The 21,842-nt window shown below is 51.5% G+C and overlaps 1 protein-coding gene across 1 annotated transcript in view; it reads left to right on the top strand.

Annotated features, from left to right (window-relative positions):
- The window catches only part of LOC126538447 (uncharacterized), a 432,420-nt gene that overhangs the window by 400,710 nt on the left and 9,868 nt on the right, over positions 1–21,842 (top strand). The window contains exon 7 of the mRNA XM_050185288.3: positions 20,037–20,250. Within this exon, the coding sequence (XP_050041245.2) occupies positions 20,037–20,250 (214 nt within the window). The remainder of the gene's footprint in view (positions 1–20,036; positions 20,251–21,842) is intronic.

Raw genomic sequence — 21,842 nt, 5'->3', positions numbered from 1 at the left:
GCGACGAGCGCGGAACCGGCAGGATACGACCGGCCCGCTTGCGTTCGGAAAGCCTGCCTTCGCACTGTTTCGCACGTAGCTGTTGCCTTTTCTGAGCGATGGCGAAGTGCAACACGAGCTGTTGCGTAGTGGGCTGCAACAGCACGTGCACCAACTCACGAGGAAAAAAGTTTTGCAGGTTTCTAAGCCGACCGTATGAAGCAGAACGGCGTCAACACTGGATAGCGCTCGTCCGACGGCATAAGCTGTTTTATGTTCCGGCGTTATGCCAAGTGCGTTAACGCTGAATACTTTGCTTTGACAGCAACGATGGCAGCAACGGGACACCTGCAGTGCGTCCCAGGATATGCAGCAAACAAAGTAGTTTGTTCCCACACTGTTCTGCAGTAAAGCAGTGGAAATCTTTCCCAATCCTCTCCCATTCAAAGAGCTCTAGGGCTTGCTGAGAGATTTGAGGAGGGGGTTGCAGCTGTTTGAGCTGGCATACACCCTTCTGCGCCCAGCATAACAACTAAGGCGCAGTTGAGGTCACCAAAATTTTTGACAACCTGGTTTATTGGAACCTCCTTTGCACGCACTGGAAAATCGCAACATATAAGTATCGCACTTCCAGTAACTTGGGCGAAAATATTTTCCCAGCGTAGTCTAACACAGCTGGTAAGTTCCTCCCCTTTTTTTGTGTTTGGGGAGAGCAACGTTAGAATACCTCGGGTAGGTCTTACGAGTCGTTCGTACGCCCCACGTTCTTGGATGACATGTTTTGGATTCATATTTGCCGTCCTGTATGTACAGGGAAACTACCGTGGCGTCCTTGCACTTCCTTGCGATGCCAGCACGGCAATCGCAGCTCCCCGCTAGGATTTGTCTGCTGTCGCCGATCTTCAAGAATCAATGTCGCCTATAATTTCATGCGTCCACACCGTAGATAACGAAGTAACTTACGCTGAGCTTCACGCATATCGCTGGTGCGTTATTTTTCGTTTGCGGAATACGCCTAGCAGTCACTTCCGATCAGTGCGAGTTCAACACTTCCCTCACGTCGTAGCCGTGCCCCGCTTCAAATAGACGACTTCCTTTCTCTAAATTATTTTCACGAAAAAAGCTGTGGAGGTCTTCTAATTCCCGAAACCCGGTTAAAATTATTATCGGCACGCTGTTTCGCGCCATCGCTACCGCTTGACAGGGCGCCAAACACACAGCGCGGGCTGCTGACGCCGTGAGTAATCCTACCGCATTCGCGCAACTATTCGTCAGATGGTGCTAAGGGTCGGAAAGACGGGGCGCCGCCTAGCACTTGCAACGTGCGCATACATGAAGGCATCAATTAGGGGTATAAATATGTAAAGTTTGCCAGGGACATTAAGGTGCACTGATTCCGGGTAAAAGTGTACTACATATCTCCAACAAGTAGCGATACGCATGAACACCCATACAGAACGACAAAGGTTCTACGCGGCACTTTAGGACTAATTTTAGGGAGCACATGTTGCAGCGGTGGGCACCTATGTATTTGGTTAAATAATCAAAGCTTTGCGCGTAAAATTCCTAAAGCCTACTGTGTTCGTATATGTGTGCGACGACGTCGCACATAACTGTTACTTCAACATAATGAACAACACTACATTTTATCTCAACTTTGCATAAGACTGTCACAATCACAGCATAGTAGGCCCTGACCAGACGCGGTAGTAGTGGCTTAGTAGTTACTTAATAAAAACTAAAACGTAGCCTTTCTGGCTAGTAAAGGCAGCACTTACCAGCTTTACTAGCCACTGGCTTGTACAGAACTAATGAGAAGGTAGTAAAATACATAGTTATCTAGTAAACTCGTGCATTTACTAACTATTTAATACATTAATTTCTAAGAGTGTATCGGAAGTCGAATAGCCGGTCAAAGCTCCATGTTAACGCGATATTTCACGAATTGAGCAACTGTCTCTCAAAACCTGCGTTTATAATTGTGTATATTCCATATTTTCTTCGAACATAATTCAATAAAAAGCGCTTGTATCACAAGACTATAGCGTACAAATACAACGAGGACTACTAGCAAATTGGTAGAACGCTGGCACGAAATCAGAATATCAAAGCTCAAGTTCAACTTTCGTTTATTCGTTATTTAAGACAAATTATGCAAATACGTGAACGTGTTTTTGCAAGCACTCCCACACGCACGCAGCGGATGGATCGAAACGAGTAATGCTGCCAACCAAGCCCGTCACTTTCATCGGCGTTTCTTATCCGTCCTGAAGATCCATGTTTCGTGTTAACAAATCACCCAGCCTAAAGAAAACATATTGCCTCAAAGAGCAATACATTTTGATTCTGTGTTTCCTTTATTTAAGCCAGCAATACTGCCCTGTTCTCAACCACTGGTTCATTTCTATTATACATAACGCCCACCACTTCAGGCGGGGTGACTACGTCCTCCTTTATGGCTGGATGGAAACATTTCAGACACCTTCAGATTGCATTTAACAGTGTGCGCTATCCTTTGGATTACCGTTGATATTGCGTTTGTCATTGTTTTCGATTTCATAACTGTCATATCTGACATCGCCATCTCGCATATCCAGTAGGCGTTTCTGCCTCCCTAACAATACGCTTTGCCTTTTCACAGTCCACGCCGTTAAAGCAATATTTACTGTGAGAAAAGGTTTATTGGCAGCGCCCAATGCGAAGGCACAGCGACCGGGAACGGCGAGGCAGCCCGAAGCACTGTCCAAATGGACGCCAGCAATCAACAGCGCGAGCCGAAATGAGCCGCGCGTTGGCGAAGCGGCTGTGCCGCGAGGCGCGTCTTCTTCTTCATAATCTCCCCCCGAACAAAAAGAGCCATCCTGGCGCCTTAAGAATCGGGAGGCAGAGGGTCGTGGTAGGGCTTGAGACGCGAGACGTGGACAATGTCACGTCCACGCCGGCGCAAGTCTTCAGGTGGTGACAGGGGCTCAATGAGAAAATTCATCGGGGACGTTTGCTCCAAGACTCGGTAAGGCCCTTCGGATTTTGGGACGAGTTTCGAGGAAAGCCCCGGCGTTTGGAAAGGGACCGACAACCACACAAGAACGCCTGAAGCGTAGGGGGTGTTTGGGAGCGTGTCGATGTGGTTTTCTTTCTGGCGTTACTGTTGCTCTGCCGTGAAGGAGCGCGCTAGCTGGCGGCATTCTGCGGCTTGTCTGGCGACGTCGGACACAGGTAGACACTCGGAGGCGTCAGGACGGTATGGAAGGAGCGTGTCGATGGTATGCGTAGGCTCGCGGCCATACAGGAGGAAGAAAGGTGAAAATCCCGTAGTGGCCTGGATCGCGGTGTTGTACGCGAACGTGATGAATGGAAGGATGCGGTCCCAGTTACCATGATCAGATGCCACGTACATAGAGAGCATATCACCAAGTGTGCGGTTAAATCGCTCTGTGAGCCCGTTAGTCTGTGGATGGTATGCCGTGCTTGTCCGATGAATAATGTGGCATTCCGAAAGCAAACTTTCGACGACTTCGGAGAGGAAGGCGCGACCTCGATCGCTAAGGAGTTCTCGAGGTGCGCCGTGTCGAAGCACGAAGCGATGTTGGACGAAAGAGGCTACATCCCGCGCTGTAGCACTTGGTAAAGCAGCAGTTTCAGCGTAGCGTGTCAGATGGTCAACAGCAACTACGATCCACCGATTGCCGTCTGGCGTCATAGGAAGCGGGCCGTATAGGTCGATGCCGACGCGATCGAAGGGTGTGGCAGGGCACGGGAGTGGCTGCAAGGCACCAGACGGGCGTAAAGGCGGCGATTTTCGGCGTTGACAGTCAAGACAGCACCGAACAAACTTGTGTACAAAATTGTACATGCCGCGCCAATAGTAGCGGTGGCGAATGCGTTCGTACGTCTTTAAGACTCCGGCATGGCCACACTGCGTATCGTTGTGGAAGGCGGCACATATTTGAGACCTTAAGCTGCGGGGAACCACCAGAAGCCACCGACGACCTTTAGGAGTGTAATTGCGTCGGTGCAGCAGCTGGTCGCGAATGGCAAAATGAATTGCTTGGCGTCGGAGGGTTCGGGATACAGGGATTGTCGATGATCCAGAAAGATAGTCGAAAAGAGAAGCGATCCACGGGTCACGACGTTGTGCGGTGGCAAAGGACTCCATGTCGAGAGACGAGATGGAGTGTGCGGAAGTTGTTCCGCAGGCCGAGTCTGGAGGTAAAGGTGAACGAGACAAGGCGTCTGCGTCAGAGTGTGAGCGCCCGCTGCAGTATACGACGCGAATATCGTACTCCTGGATGCGTAGTGCCCAACGGGCTAGGCGGCCAGTGGGATCTTTCAAGTTGGCGAGCCAACAAAGCGCATGGTGATGTGTGACCAAGTCGAATGGACGCCCGTACTCGCATAGGCGACTGCATATTCGGGGTAGCCTGGCTTTCGGTGGGCAAGGACGGCGCCGAGACCGACCCCGCTGGCATCTGTATGTACTTCAGTTGCAGCTGACGGGTCGAAATGGCGAAGAATAGGTGGGGAGATGAGAAGACGACGCAGCTTAGCAAAGGCGGAGTCACATGCAGGGGACCAGCAGGAGAGGGTGGCGTCACCGCGTAGAAGCTGAGTCAATGGCGCCATGATCGATGCGAAATTTCGAACAAAGCGCCGGAAATATGAGCATAGGCCGACGAAGCTTCGAAGTTCTTTGATGGTCTGAGGCTTCGAAAACTCAGCGACTGCTCGAAGTTTTGCAGGATCGGGTAGAACGCCATGCTTGGACACAACGTGGCCTAAAATGGTAAGCTCTCGCGCGGCAAAGCGGCACTTCTTGAGGTTGAGGTGAAGGCCAGCGTTCGTTAGACAGGTCAAAACTTGTTTGAGGCGGAGCAGGTGAGTAGGAAAATCAGGCGAGAAAACCACGACATCGTCGAGGTAACACAGACATATAGACCACTTGAGGCCACGCAGCGTGTTGTCCATGAGTCGTTCAAAAGTGGCAGGGGTGTTACAAAGCCCGAAAGGCGTCACCTTAAATTCATATAAGCCGTCAGGCGTAATGAATGCGGTTTTCTGGCGATCGGCCGCAGCCATCGGGACCTGCCAGTACCCTGAACGCAAGTCAAGGGACGAGAAGAATTCTGCTCCCTGAAGACTGTCGAGGGCGTTGTCGATGCGCGGCAAAGGATAGACGTCTTTGCGCGTTACCTTATTTAACCGACGGTAGTCGACGCAAAAGCGTATAGACCCGTCCTTCTTGCGAACGAGAACGACAGGAGACGCCCGGGGACTGTGGGAAGGTTGAATAACGTCACGGCGCAGCATATCTTCGACTTGGGTGGTAATGACACGACGCTCTTCGGCAGAGACGCGGTACGGTCGTTGACGTAACGGCTGATGTGAACCGTTGTCAATATAGTGCTGCACTTCCGACGTGCGGCCCAGGCGAGGTTGTGAAACGTCGAATGAACTTCTAAATTTGTGCAGGAGATCGAGAAGGTCGGCGCGTTCGGCAGGTGTGAGGGTATCGGCGATCGCATTCGAGAACGCATGCCTGGACGTTTCCTCAAGCGCGGACATCGAAGACGGTTGGCCGGAGTCGATATAAAAAGAGTATCCGGGGACGTCAACCAAAGACGAAGAGTCGAGGAGTTCCACGAAGCCAAGGCATTCACCCACGAGCAACGTAATAGGCGCACAGAGGGGATTGTAAAGGTATATATTGGTGCAGCCGCCAGCCATGTCAAGCGTCGCTAAGGGTAGTGGGAGAGATTTACGGCTCATGAAGAGGTCGGACGGTGTGAAGAGGACCGTTACATCAGCGATGGCATCGCAAGAGACGGGTACGAGGGCGAAGGAGCCAGGTGGAATATCTGTGTCCTCGCGCACGGTAAGTTTAGAAGGACGGTCGCAATCTTCGCCCAAGGGTGTGTCACAAGGGGAAAATTCAACTTCGGCGTGTGCGCAGTCGATCACGGCTTTATGACTGGATAAGAAGTCCCATCCGAGGATGACATCATGCGAGCAGGTGGGAAGAACAATACACTAGACGATGTAAACAATGCCGTGAATAAGCGCACGTACAGTACAGGCTGCTTGCGGAGTGACGGGCTGCGCGCTTGCCGTACGAAGCGACAGTCCAGAAAGCGGCGTGGTCATCTTGCGCAGCGAACGGCACAGTTTGGCGGCTATCACAGAAACGGCTGCGCCGGTATCCACAAGAGCGAATGCAGGAACACCTTCTACACAAATTTCGACCACGTTAGCAGGAGAGGCGCGAGGACTTGGACAGTTCGAATGTGGTGCAGTTGTTGCCTCTTGAACTGCGACGTTCAGTTTTCGTGGTCAGGTGGTGCGGGTCGCCGACGCATTGGGGAGAGCGAGCGTCGGCGAGGGGATGGCGAGCGACGCGAAGGAAATTCTGGGACGTCAGCACGAGCGTAAGGTTGGGGTGAAGGAGCGCCGTATTGGCGAGATGGCTGGCTGCCGTACTGGAAGGGCCGCGAGACGTCGCCGAACGCTTGAGGGTGACGGCGGCAATATCAGGCGACGTGTCCGGGAGTGCAGCAAGAATAACAGATAGGTCGATTGTCAGGTGTCCTCCAAGGATTAGCTCGCGGTGCGGTCCAAGATGCAGCATGGGCTTCCGGTGTCAGCGGTTGGGACTGGGTCGCGAAAGACGCCTGTGGAGGCCTGCGTACTGCCTGCGCGTACGTAAGAGGCGCGGCCACAGGCAGGACTGGCTGCGCATAGGTGATAGGCGTGGCGACAGGCTGCACTGCCAGCGCAGAGTTGAGATTCGCGGCTGCAGGCGGCTGATGGTGTGCGGAAGGGACAACTTGGGCGACCTCTTTGGAAATGAGGGTGCGGAGCGTGTTTGGAAGACGGGAGGTGGGCTCCTGAGTCAAGGGGACTAAAGAAAGTTGGTGCGCAACTTCCTCACGCACGAAGTCCTTGACCCGCTGAAGGAATGAGGATGGGTCGTACATGTTGTCAAGGCTCGCCAACAAGTCGTCGCTTCCCAGAGGACGCCGAGTCGAAGCGCGTTGCTTGCTTAACTCGTCGTAACTTTGGCATAGGCTGACAACTTCAGACACAGTGCGCGGATCCCTGGCTAGGAGCATCTGGAATGCGCCGTCATCGATGCCTTTCAGTATATGGCGAATTCGCTCAGCTTCGGGCATTGCGGCGTTGACTCGTTTACAGAGGTCCACGACGTCTTCTATGTAGCTTGTGAACGTTTCTGCCGGCTGCTGTGCTCGGGCGCGCAAGCGTTGTTCGGCACGTATCTTGCGAACAGCGGGTCGTCCGAACACTTCCGTAAAGGTTGTCTTGAAGACTGACCATGTGGGTACGTCACTTTCGTGGTTGTGAAACTACAGTTGGGCAACACCAGCCAGATAAAAGATGACGTGGGTTAACTTGGCTGGATCATCCCACTTGTTGTGTGCGCTCACCCGTTCATATGACGCAAACCAGTCTTCTACGTTTTCGTCGTCTGCACCGCTGAAGACCTTGGGGTCCCGTTGTCGTGGAACGCCGGTGCAGGTGACGGACTGTGGCGTCGGTGCCGTTTGGGATGAGCTGTCGGTCATGGCGGGTGGTAGCGTTCTTGATCTCAGCTCCAGGGTTTCAAGCGACGGGGTTTGAGTCCCAGCACCTCCACCAATTGAGAAAAGGTTTATTGGCAGCGCCCAATGCGAAGGCACAGCGACCGGGAACGGCGAGACAGCCCGAAGCCCTGTCCAAACGGACGTCAGCAATCAACAGCGCGAGCCGAAACGAGCCGCGCGTTGGCGATGCGGCTGTGCCGCGAGGCTCGTCTTCTTCTTCACAACTGGTTAAATTCCAGGTTATCTTTATTAGCTATGAGTCGCCGTTATTCCTACATAGCAGGTACCAAATACCTTAGCCACGTTTACATTTTTTTTCTTTTTTTTTCACATACCTCAGCCCCGAATAGAGCCAGAGTTTGCTCTGGGCCTCTCGTAATTTAAGAAGGAAGCCCAGGCCATGTTTACTCTATCATTTTCTCGATGTTTCCCCATCTTGGTAAAAAATTACTTGTACAACGCAACACAGGAAGAATCACAGCGCTTTGTTCAACTGGTTTCTTCTGGGTGCTATGTTGCATTGTTGAAATTTGCTTTTGACAATATAATATATTTCCTCTAGCAGTGCCCCGCTTGCAGTTTTTTCTGCTGCGCACCAAGAGATAGCCCTCCTACAGGTGCAACAAATGAATGTCTGCTTCACTTCACCCTTCGATTCTAAACGCTACGTCGATTCTCAATATTGCCACGCTGTAGTGACTGTCGAACGCGCCTGCCTAACCGCCTAAAGCACTAGTTAAAATAATATACGATATGGAAATAATCATAAGTATTTAAGGATTAAAAGAAAAGCAGTATAATAGTCCCAAAAATCTGTTCCCTCACATTGATAATTTCTTTTAATGATTACTATTTGGAGATTACTAAGAATATATACATAAACAGTCTGTTCTCGCAGTTGCCACAAGCACCGTTAAGAGAACTGTCGAAATTGATCATTCTTTTCGTGACATAACACTTGATACAATAAAATCTATCGTGGTGTAAATGTCGGCTATCCGCGCTTGGTTGCATTTATGTTAGTATCATGAAAAACAATATTGACATTGTGACGTTGTCGTGACGGGGAAGGATTAGAATTTCGCACAGCGGCGAGTCACAAGGCTAATTCTTTGTTGGGCGAAGTTGTGCTCACATGAACTCGTGTAGAACGACAGGAACGAGCCCATACGTCCATCGTCCAAACCCGGTCTACGAGTCAGACGCGTCAGCTATTTATACATGACTCGAAGAAAGTTCCAGCGTAATCACTGATGCCCGCGTGCCTTTCAGAAAGTACAACACTATTCACCTGTTGCATACAATCTGATAAGACAAGGTTCAACATAGGCAACTGATAGAATCAATGGTAACGTTCGAGAAAGTCACGATGCATGTATAAGCAGCTCTTGGTATAAGCAGCGCTGTGGTATAAGTTGTTAGCGGGAAAAATGGCGTCCTAGGTATTAGGAAGAAACAACTACGCGTGTGCATTGCAGTGAAGGGGGAATAGCGAGACAAAACTGCGAGTGAGGTAAGCAAACTCAATATTGGCCAGGCCAGAAAAGCAAGTAGTACTGAGGCACGACGAAAGCAACGAGCTGAGTCGTCGAAACCCACTCGGCGGGTAAAGTGCGTCGGCTATTTATACCTTTACACGTGAGTCATTGTATGTTCCAGCCTATCCCCCAGTGCTCACGTACTTTTGAGAATGTAGTTATACAGCAGTATTCTCATCGCGTACAGAGTCTAATGAGACGAGATTCTTACGCTGTAGCGTTGGTGACAACATTCGAGAAAGTTCTGACACCCGAAGGCGCGTCTTGCGCAGAAAGATTATGTCGTAAGAGTCGCCGGAAAGGATAAACAATGTGTGAGTGTCAGTATGTACACAAGTGTGAATATGTGCACCATTACTCATGTCCACATGCTTATTACAACCTCACGCATGTATTTTAATGCATTAGCATTCTTACGGTACTTTACGCACTTTCCGGGGGCTATATATGTTTGTAGGTTTCCATTTATGTATCCATGCATGTATCTTTCTATGTAGCTATGTGTCTAACAGTTTTCCCGCCTACCTAGTTGATTGGTGGCGGTGAAATGGGCAGGGGTAGTGGGGCCTGTGGTGGAATGGGTAACCCATCAGGGGATGCTGTGCTGAAGTAAACGGGTTCGACACCAACCTTCGGACCAGCTTGGGCCACTCAGTATACGGCAAATTTGTACATACGTGCCCTTCTTCAACGAACTTGTTACACGCCAACATGGGACACGGAGACGCGGGACTGTCTAGGTGCCGCTGTTCGAACACTCTTCGACGCCGACTTGGAGCACTGGGTGTGCGCTACTCGGTCTGTGCCAGTTTCCAAAGAGCCTCTTTGATGTCAACTTGGCTTACCGGGTATGTGCCAGTAGGTATGTGCCGCACTTCTATGAACGTCCTTGACTCCCGATTTGGGTATGTGCGTCACACCGGGAATGTGCCGTGCTATAACGACAAAAAAAGATCCCTTAAATTTCTCGCATGCTGCGCGGAATTGAATCCAGCTCAGAAGGGATCCTCAATGACAGCAACCCGGCGCATTGGTAGGCTGCGCCACAAATGCACTGGAAATGCGCAGCTTTTCAACGAACGGCTTTCATTCCAATGCCTTAGCGAGCCGCGCCACAAATGCACTAGGTATCTGCGGCTCTTCGATTAACGTCTCTCCGACTTCGGTTACTGAGTATGTGCGCATAGAATAAAGAAACAAATTAGAGAAGGGAAACTACCTTTCGCAGTGGTTCGAAAATAAGCAGCGGCAGCGCATGGAACTTACTTAGGTGGACGCCAGATGACGTTGCTCAATCCGGAAGCGGAAGTACACTTTTCTTTTTGTGAGAACAAAATCCAATATGGCCGCTTTTCGCCGGTCGCGTACGCTGGTACGCGCCGTGCTCGTCCTGCCGGACGCCATTGGCCAAAGAAGCTAAAAATATTTCAAACTTATAGGACAGACGCGTAAATGTATCACCAATGGCACTGTCAGATAAAGTGGCTAGTAGCACGGCACGAACAAAAGCAGAATCTTGGTTTTGAGCTAGTTGATGTGTCACGCTTCAGGAAATGGACGGCTCAGAAAGGACGCCAACAAAGAACACGTACAGGAGAGGACAAGCGCCCCTCTCGTCTTAAACGTGTCCTTTCTCCACGCTTCTTTTTTCCGGGGGCACTTTTCTAAAGAAGAGGAGCTGATCACGCTCTAGTCTGTTCCCTTTTTGCTGTCGTCGTACTTGCGCGATCAGCCGTTCGCGTTATCGATAGCTTGTTCATCGATGCAGGCTCCTCTGGTCGTTCGTTCGGTTGATTGAGATTGCTCTGAGAAGTTGAAACAAGTTAATGGTCGCGGCGTGTCTCTTCCTCGGCTGCAGTCTCTTAGGAGGCGTTGAGAGAGCGCACCGCCAACCGGCGCTTTCACTTTGGCTGAGTAAAAGAAAAAAAACACGATTCGTTGATGTGCAGGTGACTTTTGCCTTTCACATGCTCTCGAAGACAAGTGGAAAATTAAAAGCGGCTTACAGCAAAACGAGTAAAGACTATTGCGCGACCATGGGGATTTGCTGTTTGCAGGCTACAGCGAGCGGAGAAGCGCGAATGCAGCAGTGCTTCTTGCGCAGCCGCTGGCTGTGGTATTGTTAGCCCGCGCGTGCACATATCCTAGCCGGCTGTACTGATGAATGGCGCCCAACGGCCTTTGAAGGGAACAACTTTTGCTGTGTTGCGTTTGTACGCGACGTTGACAAAGAATGTGAAAATGCTTTCTCATTGCCAGAAGCGGGCTCCAAAATTTTTTTCATGTTTATAGCTGATAGTCTCGAAAGTGTCCTCTAGTACGCCGCGACCGTCGACTTTAAACTCGCGCACAACAATTAGGAAAACGATCCGCCAATAAGCACGATACAATTTACACTGACGTGGCATTAGGTGTCACACTATTACGGCTGCTTCGAGAGCCTCCGGATAACCAAGAGCCGTGACAACAGCTTCGGTCCGCACGGCCAGCATCAGCACAGCGTAGGCGGCTGCAGTAGTCCTAGGGATAGAGACATGGGGGGGGGGGGGAAGAAGACAGGCCCGCCTACGTCTTCACGGACTCGTACGTGGCTTGCCGATTCTTCATCCACGGAAGTATTTCCAGGGCCGCCCTTAACATCTTGTACGAATAACTAAGACAAGAACATTACATTGTGTAGTCTCCGGCCCGTGTGGGTGTTACCGGCAACACAGGGGCAGCCGCTCTTGTTCGCAATGCTTCAGCATCCGCAAGGAGGGACACACTAATCGAACCCAACGAGTAATAAATACTGGCGTGCAGTGTCTTAAATCAACAACGCCGTTCAGGACCAAGAATCGACGCGCCAAACCCGCAATTAACAGTGTACGAGGTTCGGCAATACAGAAAAATCTAGACGTACGCGTACCCAGACATGAGGCGGTGGCATGTGTTACGATCGGCCTGTGGGGGCTGGCGATCTAGAGGAGAAGCGACCTCCGAACCCTCCCAGCCCGCTGCTGCGACTTGCTTTGTGAGGACGACAATGCGCCGCGTCAATAACCAATCGGCGCCTGCATGTCTAGACGCGGTCGGCAGACCAAGTATTGTTAGTGGATTCACCGTCGCCGTCACGATTTCGTTGGAGCGGGGGAACTCCTGGAAGATGTTTTGCGGTGCGGCTTCACGTGCCCCAAAAGCCGTCACAGTCAATGGACAGACGCGGCGACCACTGACTGCGGAGTCCAGACTGGGATTAAGAGGCGCCTGCTCGGGTCAAGACATCTGTCTGCGAAAACCCTCTCACCTCGGTGCATTCAGTGAAACCTGTGCTGAAGTGAGTGTATAAACCTTCCCCCTCAAAGGCGGGTCGGCTACGATGTCTTTCGACGCTCCCATTTGTCGAAGGTTGAAAGGCCGTTTTCCCTTACCTAGGGATCTAGAGAGGACAGAGTGTTTTTAACAAGCCGTTGGCGGCTCCTCAGGTGTGCATTCTCTTTCAGTCATGCTAAACTGATGAAATGTAACGTTCTGCACCCTTTATGTAGATATTGACACAATGCTGTGGGGCTCCCGCACCGCGGGACGGCGCGCGCAACGGTCAGCGCCATGGAAGACGAAGCGCGTACGCTTCACGCTCTTCTTCTGGCCCGCCATTAAAGAGAAGCGTATATTTTGTAAGACTCGTCTAAAATCTACGTTACATTTTTCTGGTGGAGGTGCGGGGTACATGCTACCACGCCCAGATCGAACGCCGTCTACAAGCGCAGCACGAAGTCCGGTCGAGCTGACTCCTGTTCACGTACGGACAAGCCGTCGACTTCAGGGACTGGCACCTGAGCACGAGCCTCTACCCAATCGAGTCCGAATGATGAGTACATCAGTTCCGTCTTCCTCCTCAACCGCACCGACCGAGGTGGTCCTTAACCAGCCGCGAATCCCCACATCCTTCCATGGGGTCACTTTCGAGGATGTTGAGGACCGGCTCGATCACTTTGAGCGTGTCGCAGAACACTACCGCTGGACTCCAGAGCGCAAGCTACGCAACGCCTACTTTGCCCTCGAGGACTACGCGCGGACATGGTTTGAGAACCGTGAAGCGGCCTTATCGACATGGGACGAATTCCGACGCCAGCTAATCAGCACATACGCCAGCCTCGATCGCAAGGAGCGAGCTGAATCTGCAATTCAGACGAGAGTAAGCGGCCGAACGAAAGCGTCGCAATGTTTGTCGAAGACATGTGTCGACTTTTCCGACGCGCGCATCCATCCATGCCGGAAGAAAAGAAGATCAAGAAGCTGATGCCTGGTGTCAAGCAAGAGGTATTCGGTGGCCTAATACGCAGCCCACCAAAGACCGTCGCAGAGTTTCTCGCGGAAGCCATATCAATGGAAAAGGCACTGCAGCAACGAACAAGGCAGTGCAACCGCGACGTGTCGTCCCTATCGCGTGAGAGTCTCGCTATACCCTTGGACAATACCGACGCCTTGCGGGAGCTCATTAGGCTTGTTGTTCGAGAGGAGCTCCAAAAGCTTCAGGTGGCTCCGGTATCGGTACCGCGACTCGCTCTGGCTGAGGTCGTCCGGGAAGAAATCAGGCACGCAGTAGAAGTCCCGGAGCGAAGCGAGGCACCAGAGCACGAGGTACGGCAGCCACGGCCTCGCATGTCGTATGCGGAAGCTGCGCGAAGTTCGTTGTCTCCGACTTTTCACGATGCGCGCGATGTCCCGGACTTTCATGGTGTGCGCGCCGTTTAACAAGCAACTGCCGACTTCAGGACTCGCCGCATGCCATTCATGGCTGAAACGCGACCACTCCGCAAGAGCGACGTATGGCGCACTGCACACCGGAGACCCTTGTGTTCTCATTGCGGTGAAGCCGATCACCTCTACAGGGCCTGTCCTTACCGCCGAGCTGAGCTCCGTGGATTTTCACTGAATGCGCCTTGCCCACGCAATGGTGAACGCCCCCTCGAGATTGAAGCCTACCTCGCGGACGCCAGGAGCTCGTTTGGCCCACGATTCCGTGACCCCCGGTCACCGTCACCTTCCCGATACAGGTCTTCCAGCCCTGTCTTCACGCCGAGCGCAACAAGGCGTCGCTCACCCAGCCCTGCCTCCCGGGAAAACTGAGTCCAGCGACCTGCGGAGGTGAAGTGGCTGACGTCGCGAAAGCTGAAGATCCTCCATTACGACGACCGCGAGATGATGTAATTGAGACGCAGAGAAAGCAGTGTAGTTCGGTGTCAGTATCTTGCGGCGTACCAGTTACCATAGATGACCACGAAATCACGGCGCTAATCGACACGGGTGCGGACACGTCTGTAATGAGCCAGAATCTCGCGCGCACACTGAACAAAGTTTCGACGCAATGGACCGGAACTCAAATTCGTACTGCAGGAGGGCACCTCATAACTCCAATGGGCCGGTGCACGGCACGAGTCAACATTCGGGGCTTCACGTACGTCGGCGACTTCGTCATTCTTCCTGAATGTTCAAAGGACCTGATACTTGGCATGGATTTCCTTCAGGCAAACGGTGCCATCATCGACCTGCAAGAGTCCAGAGTTAGCTTCGCTACTACGCAAGCCATAGTGAACAGTAATGACAACGACAGTGACATCGCGCTTCGCGTAGGTGACGATCACGTCACGTTGCCACCCAAGAGCAGCTTGCTTACCCTTGTCCGATGCGACATGGAAGACGACGCCGAAGGAATTGCTGAGGCCAACATCCCCCTGCTTCTTGAGCGCCACATTTGCATAGCCAGAGGGCTTCTTCAGGTGCGAAACAAATGTTCAGTCGTTTGGTAACAAACTTTAGCAACGAGTATCGGCATGCACCGCGAGCAACGACAATCGCATTTCTTCGCGAAATCATTGATGTCACTGACATTGCCACATTGGAAATCGCATCGTCTCGGCAATCTGAGTTACCCAGCCTAAAAGATCGGATTCACGTTAACGCTGCTCTGCCAGACCATCAGAAAGACCATCTACTGAGTCTCGTGAATGAATTTGCGGACTGTTTTTCAATGTCGTCCAAAGAACGGCGCACGTCCATCACAAAGCACCGCATTATTACGGACGAGTCTGCACTCCTGTTCGTCAGCATCCTTGCAGAGTGTCTCCGGTGGAACGGGAAGCGATCAAGCATCAGGTGAAAGAGATGCTCCAAGATGACGTGATCTAGCCGTCCACAAGCCCGTGGGCCTCCCCTGTAGTGTTAGTCAGAAAGAAAGATAACACACTACGGTTCTGTGTAGATTACAGGAAATTGAACAATGTCACCAAGCGCGATGTTTATCCATTTCCCCGCATCGACGACGCATTAGATCGTCTACAACATGCCAAGTTTTTTTCTTCGTTGGACCTTAAATAGGGGTATGGGCGAATCGAAGTTGATGAACAGGATCGTGAAAAAACAGCGTTTGTGACACCTGACGGGCTTTATGAGTTCAGAGTTGTCCCCTTCGGTCTCTGTTCCGCACTTGCACCTTTCAGCGGATGTTGGATACCGTGCTTGCTGAACTCAAATGGCAAACCTGCCTCGTATACTTGGAAGACGTCGTCGTGTTCTCGAGCACGCTTGACGAACATCTCGCACGGCTCGAGGGTGCCCGCGCTGCGATCCGTACTGCTGGCCTCACCATCAAGCCTGAAAAGTGCTACTTCGGGTTCCAAGAGCTTAAATTTCTTGGCCATGTCGTTGATCCTAAAGGCGTCCGACCAGACCCAGACAAGTTAGCTGCCGTCGCCGAGTTTTCGCCACCCACAGACAAGAAGGCTGTCCAACGCTTGCTTGGTTTGTGCGCATATTATAGGCGCTTTGTCCAGGGATTCTCGAGAATTGCTGAGCCTCTGACACGGCTTACACGCGACGATGTGCCTTTCATTTGGGCGGACGAGCAGCAGCAGTCGTTCAATGAATTGCGCCAGCGTTTGCAGGCGGCCCCGATACTTGCTCATTTCGACGAAGACGCTGACACTAAAATCCATACTGACGCCAGTAATACGGGTCTCGGTACAGTTCTTGTGCAGTGAGAAGCTGGTTCGGAACGCCCCATTGCTTATGCAAGCCGCAGTCTCACCAAGGCTGAGAAGAACTACTCAACCACTGATAAAGAATGCTTAGCGGTTGTGTGGGCAATTGGTAAATTCCGACCCTACTTGTACAGTAGGCCCTTTAAGGCTGTCAGCGATTACCACGCCCTGTGCTGGCTTGCCAACGTCAAGGATCCTTCAGGCAGACTAGCCCGTTGGAGCCTGCGCTTACAAGAGTACGACATAACAGTTGTCTACCGATCTGGGAGGACGCATAGTGACGCTGACTGCTTGTCACGTGCACCACTCCCTACGACGTCATCAGACCCTGACCATGACTTGCCATTTGTCGGCGTTATTGACGCCATAAAGATGGCTGGGTACCAGTGCGCTGACCCTGAGCTGCTTCCGCTGATCGAGCACCTTCAAGGAGCTGAAGGTGTTTTACCCCGCTCGCTCGTTCGCGGCTTATCATCGTATCACTTGCACAACAACGTCCTTTACAGGAAAAACTGCAGAAGCGGTCCCAATACGTACCTCCTTGTCGTGCCGTCGGCGCTGCGCCAAGACATGTTGCAAGCCTGCCATGATCAGCCATGCGCGGGACACCTGGGATTCGCTAAAGCATTAGCAAGGATACGGCAGAAGTATTACTGGCCCCGGCTTTATTCCTCTGTGAAGCGGTACGGGAAGACCGGCCGCGATTGTCAGCGCCGAAGAAACAACCAGTTAAACCGGCTGGCTTTCTCCACCCTGTGGACCCTCCTCAAGCACCGTTCCAACAAATAGGAATGGATCTACTTGGGCCATTCCCAGTGAACCTCTTCGCGCAACAAATGGATAGTCGTCGCTACCGACTACTTAACTCGGTACGCCGAAACCGAAGCTATTCCGCAAGCAAACTCGTATGAAATGGCCAAGTTCTTTGTACGCCACATCGTCCTACGACATGGTGCACCGTCTGTTCTCATCACCGACCGCGGTACAGCATTTACAGCCGAACTTATGCAGGACGTTCTCCAGCTGACGCATTGCTCTCACCGCAAGAGCATTGCGTATCACCTTCAGACCATTGGATTAACGGAACGTCTGAACAGAACGCTGACTGATATGCTCTCCACGTATATCGACGTAGAGTACAAGACATGGTACGAGATTTTACCCTACGTTACCTTCGCGTATAACGCTGCTGTACAGGAGACTACGCAGTATACGCCGTTCGAGCTTGTATACGGCCGTCACGTCACGTCCACACTTGACGCCTTGCTACCTCTGGCTGATAATACCCGACCAGCGAACACGTAGAAGAGTTGGTACAAAGAGCTGCAGAAGCCCGCCAGGTTGCTCGGCATCGTATCCGGAGCAAACAGCATGCCAACACCTTCGGTACAATCAGGGTCGACGCGACGTCCATTACAATACCGGCGCCTTCCTGTGGGTCTGGACGCCCGTCCATCGCTGTGGACTCTCGGAAAAGTTGCTCCGCCAGTATTTTGGTCCCTACAAGGTTACACGCCGCTTCAGTGAAGTTACCTACGAAGTCGCCCCCTGCAGTTCTGACTCCGGTTCGCCCCGTCGTCATCCTCGCGCTGAAGTTGTTCATGTAGTGCGCATGAAACCCTACTATGCGCGTACGTGAACGCCGAGATGCACCTGCGGAGCTCCATTTGTTGTCGTCGATGAAAGAACTTTTTCACGCGACCGAGACGGTTGCTTTTCGCATGGAAGGCAATCGACACAATGCTGTGGGGCTCCCGCACCGCGGGGCGGCGCGCGCAACGGCCGGCGCCATGGACGACGACGAAGCGCGTACGCTTCACGCTCTTCTTCTGGCCCGCCATTAAAGAGAAGCGCATATTTTGTAAGACTTGTCTTCAATCTACGTTACAATATTGTAAATAAATCTCATATTTCTCGTTCTCGATGAGAACAAATCCTTCCCTTCAACAATGTCCTCAGCTTGGATGAGTTGGGCGACGGCATGGGCCAGCTACCATCTATTTCATGCCCGACCCCAATCCTTACACATGCCATCTGGCCAACCAGGTATAACAACCATATCGTGCCCCTGGTGTGGGGCGAGGCCATTGTTGCCCCATGTCACATTGCAGCGTAAATCACGGCCCCAGAAATTACAGAAAATTCACAGAAATTAGCACAGCATCCTTTTAGGAAGCTGTAGGCAATCATCCTGACCTGGATACTCAACTGAGCCTCCTCGACCGGTGCGTGGCGGTGGCCACTGGAGTTCTGGACTACGCTCCTCTAAGCCCATTTTTCAACAATGAAGTCCTCCCTCTCATGAAAATTTCTGATGGAAATAAGCGCGCACGTAATGAAGAATTGGCGCATGTTGAAATTCTTGCGTTCGATGCTGGCCGTGTATGCCTTTTTCCTCTCGCGGGTCCAAACCAAACGCGATTGCCGAACAGAATTGTAGCAAACGAGGACGGCAGGCTCCAGCTCTATAGCTTTATAGAGAACAGTTTTTTTAAATATGTTTTGCCATAACTATATTTGAATAGAATCCACTGCTTGGTTAAGATGTTGCTGCAGTCGATGAGGAAGGATGTGCCTCGGATATGTAAACTTTCTTTTTTTTTCTCCGAATTCAGCTGATATTTTTCTATTATATGTGTGGCAGCTGCTCGTTGCACTGTAATAGCGCACTTGAACATTGCGTGATGTGATTGCTCTGCGGAAGCTGTCAAGGCTATTCCTTCACTTTTGACATTGGAAATATGCATTTCTCTTATTCTTAATTGGCTTTGCGGTCCGAATTACGTACGACTCTGCATATATTCTAGGCCTGCAGGAGGACATTTCATCATGGTAAAATGAAGAGTATTTGGAGAGGGAGGGGGCGGAGGGATTTAGGCTCCTTGCGTACATCAAGACTCAAGACAAAGAAACAGCTGTGTTCGGGCTTTAATACACACTCCAAGCTCAGAGAATTAAAAGATTCAAAGACTGCTCTGCGACATAATAGCCGCTAAATGGCAACTCTGTTTCAGTGCATATTTGCTCCTCTAACAGCTATTATGGCTGTGAGCAAGTACCAACAAGACCAACAACATGAAGGCTGGACAACGAAGTGCAATCCTCTGCGTTCGCTGCCTTTTGAAACGCGCTTTATTTTTACACCGAAGCTGTATTTGGCTAGCGTTCCATGCATTTTTGTTCTCCGTGAACAAAAGCTGTCATCATCAATGGCTCATACCCTTGAAAGCATTCATACTCCAGTAAGCAAGCAAAAATGCAATGGCTCATAGCCCCGTAAGGCCCTCAGTACGTACTCTGCAAAGTGAAGCGAACAGTTCTTACATTCTTTATAATCACCCATACGACATACAGAACAGCATGTCGAAAATTGTAATCATCAATCGTTCATACCCCCGTGAGCAATGGCTCATACCCCCCTAAGCAAGCAAAACATACATTGACTCATAGTCTCGTAAGGATCACAGCTACTCACTGTGTGAATTAGCTGCGATTACACTGTCCTTGTTGCCGGTAATTTAAATGTGGGTGTGCCGGCACCGAAAAGGGAGTGGTTTAGGCGTTCCGTGTTGCAGGCATATCCTTTGCGATGCCACACCGGTCCGGCCCAACCCACCACTCAGTGGTGTACGTGCATCGATTTGACATCATCAAATAATGTGGTGGCTATTGCGACTGAAATGTTGACCACCCACCAAAACTATAGATGAGTGTGCGTACCGTACTTTCGTCAGGATGACCACCCGTCAAGACAGTACCTTTGTTGAAAATTATGTGTCACCTCCATGCCGTGTGCTAAACAGCTTCACTTATCAACCACCTTCACAAAGTGGGCTGGCTGATGGTTTTTTTATGAGTCGCGCGAAACGTTGGCGTTTGCGTAACACGTTGTCCCAATGCAGGGTGTACTCAACGACGGAGCATTCGTGGCGCACTTCGCTGGTGCCCATCTTTGACGGCCTGGCCACCACCACGCACACCCTAACGGAGAGCTTCATCATTCGCAAGATCGTCACCGCGTATCGCACCATGCCGCCTGGCGACCTGCTGGCCTTCGACGAGCGCAACGTCACGCTCGATCTTGACTCGGAGCAGTACTTCCAGACTCTGCTGAATGTATGCAGTGAAAAAGTACTTTCTTTCGTGTATTTTCTTTCTCTTTCCTTCGTTCATGGGAATAACAGTGCTAGCTGATGCATGCTAAAACATTTCGCAAATAACACGCCGGAGTGTTCGTGTTCACGCTTTCTTGAGTTTTACTGCTTGGAATTTCAAGAGATATTTCAATTCCTTGAGGCTTTAAAACCTCCATAACGAAATCATTGAAATAAATCGCATCAAAAAGCAGTATGTGTGCTAATCTAATTATTGTGCAGCCAAGAAATATCCGTAACGGCGAGTACGCCAGTACATTTTGGCATTCTAAGTTCCATTACAATTATCAGAGGAAACGTGAGGCCACTTAGATGGTAGAGTGGCTGCCCCGGAAAGGCGGTGGTCTCGGGTTCGAGTCCCGGACCAGGACGAATTTTTCTTCAACTGCGTGGCTTTTCTTTCGAGGAACCCGTATGGGTTTCGTTTGTAGCATATGCTAGAAATGGGTGGATGTCTGATTTTCCCTTTATTAATTAAAAAAGCAGCACTCTCAATTAAAACGACTTATGTATACTTCTCGAAAGTTGTTTAGCGAAAGGGCCGCGCCTGCACAAAAAGGTAAAACGTATATAAAGTTGGGTCGACAGAACTAGGCAGCCAAACTACTTCACCGAATGCGAAACTTATGTGCCTTTTCCCACATAGTTTTCCGCCACCTTTTATCTCTCGCTCTCATTCAAACGCGCGCGCACACACTCACTCACACATACGCACGCACGTACCCACCGGCCCACCCACACATGCACACACATACACAGACATGCACGCGCACGCACGCACATGTACAGATACACGCACTACCTCCCTCCACACACACACGCAAACACACAGCACACACACGCGTGCACCAGCCCACGCACACGCAGGCACACTGGGACGCACGCGCACGCATGCACCCACCGACCCAACCGTGTACACGCACGCACGCGCTCACCTTCCCACCCTCGCAAAACACACACCCGTCCTCCCACACACGCGCACACACATACACAGACATGCACGCACGCGCATACACCCACCCACACAGGTGCGCACGCCCACCCATCACACATATGCACACAAACACGCACACACAGCACACCCACGCACGCACACATGCCAGCCCACAACGGCACAGACACACGCACACACATACACAGACATGCACGCACCCACACATACGTACACACATGCATACACAGGCATGCACGCACACGCATATGTAGGCATGTACACGCACACAGACAAACACGCACACACGAACGCACACGCATACACACCTGCACGCACGCAAGCACACCCACCCAGCCACACACTCGCAGACGCGTACACAGGAATGCACGCGCATTCGCACACACATGCGCAGGCATGCACGCGCATGCACGCGCGCACACATACACGCACGCACGCACGCACGCGCGCGCCCTCATCCACTCGCAAAATGGAAAAGGTTACGATCGGCACGTCCGCTTTCCAATAATTTGGCAGACATCGCCGTGCTGAGGTGTGAATCCTTGCCGTGTTGGAGCAAACACAACGCACATGTGCCTTAGTACCACGCAAGGACGGCTATC

The sequence above is a fragment of the Dermacentor andersoni genome, chromosome 4 (assembly GCF_023375885.2).
Source record: "Dermacentor andersoni chromosome 4, qqDerAnde1_hic_scaffold, whole genome shotgun sequence".
NCBI lineage: Eukaryota > Metazoa > Arthropoda > Arachnida > Ixodida > Ixodidae > Dermacentor > Dermacentor andersoni.
The sequence above is the reverse complement of the archived record's forward strand: the minus strand, read 5'-3'. Positions and strand labels throughout refer to the sequence as shown.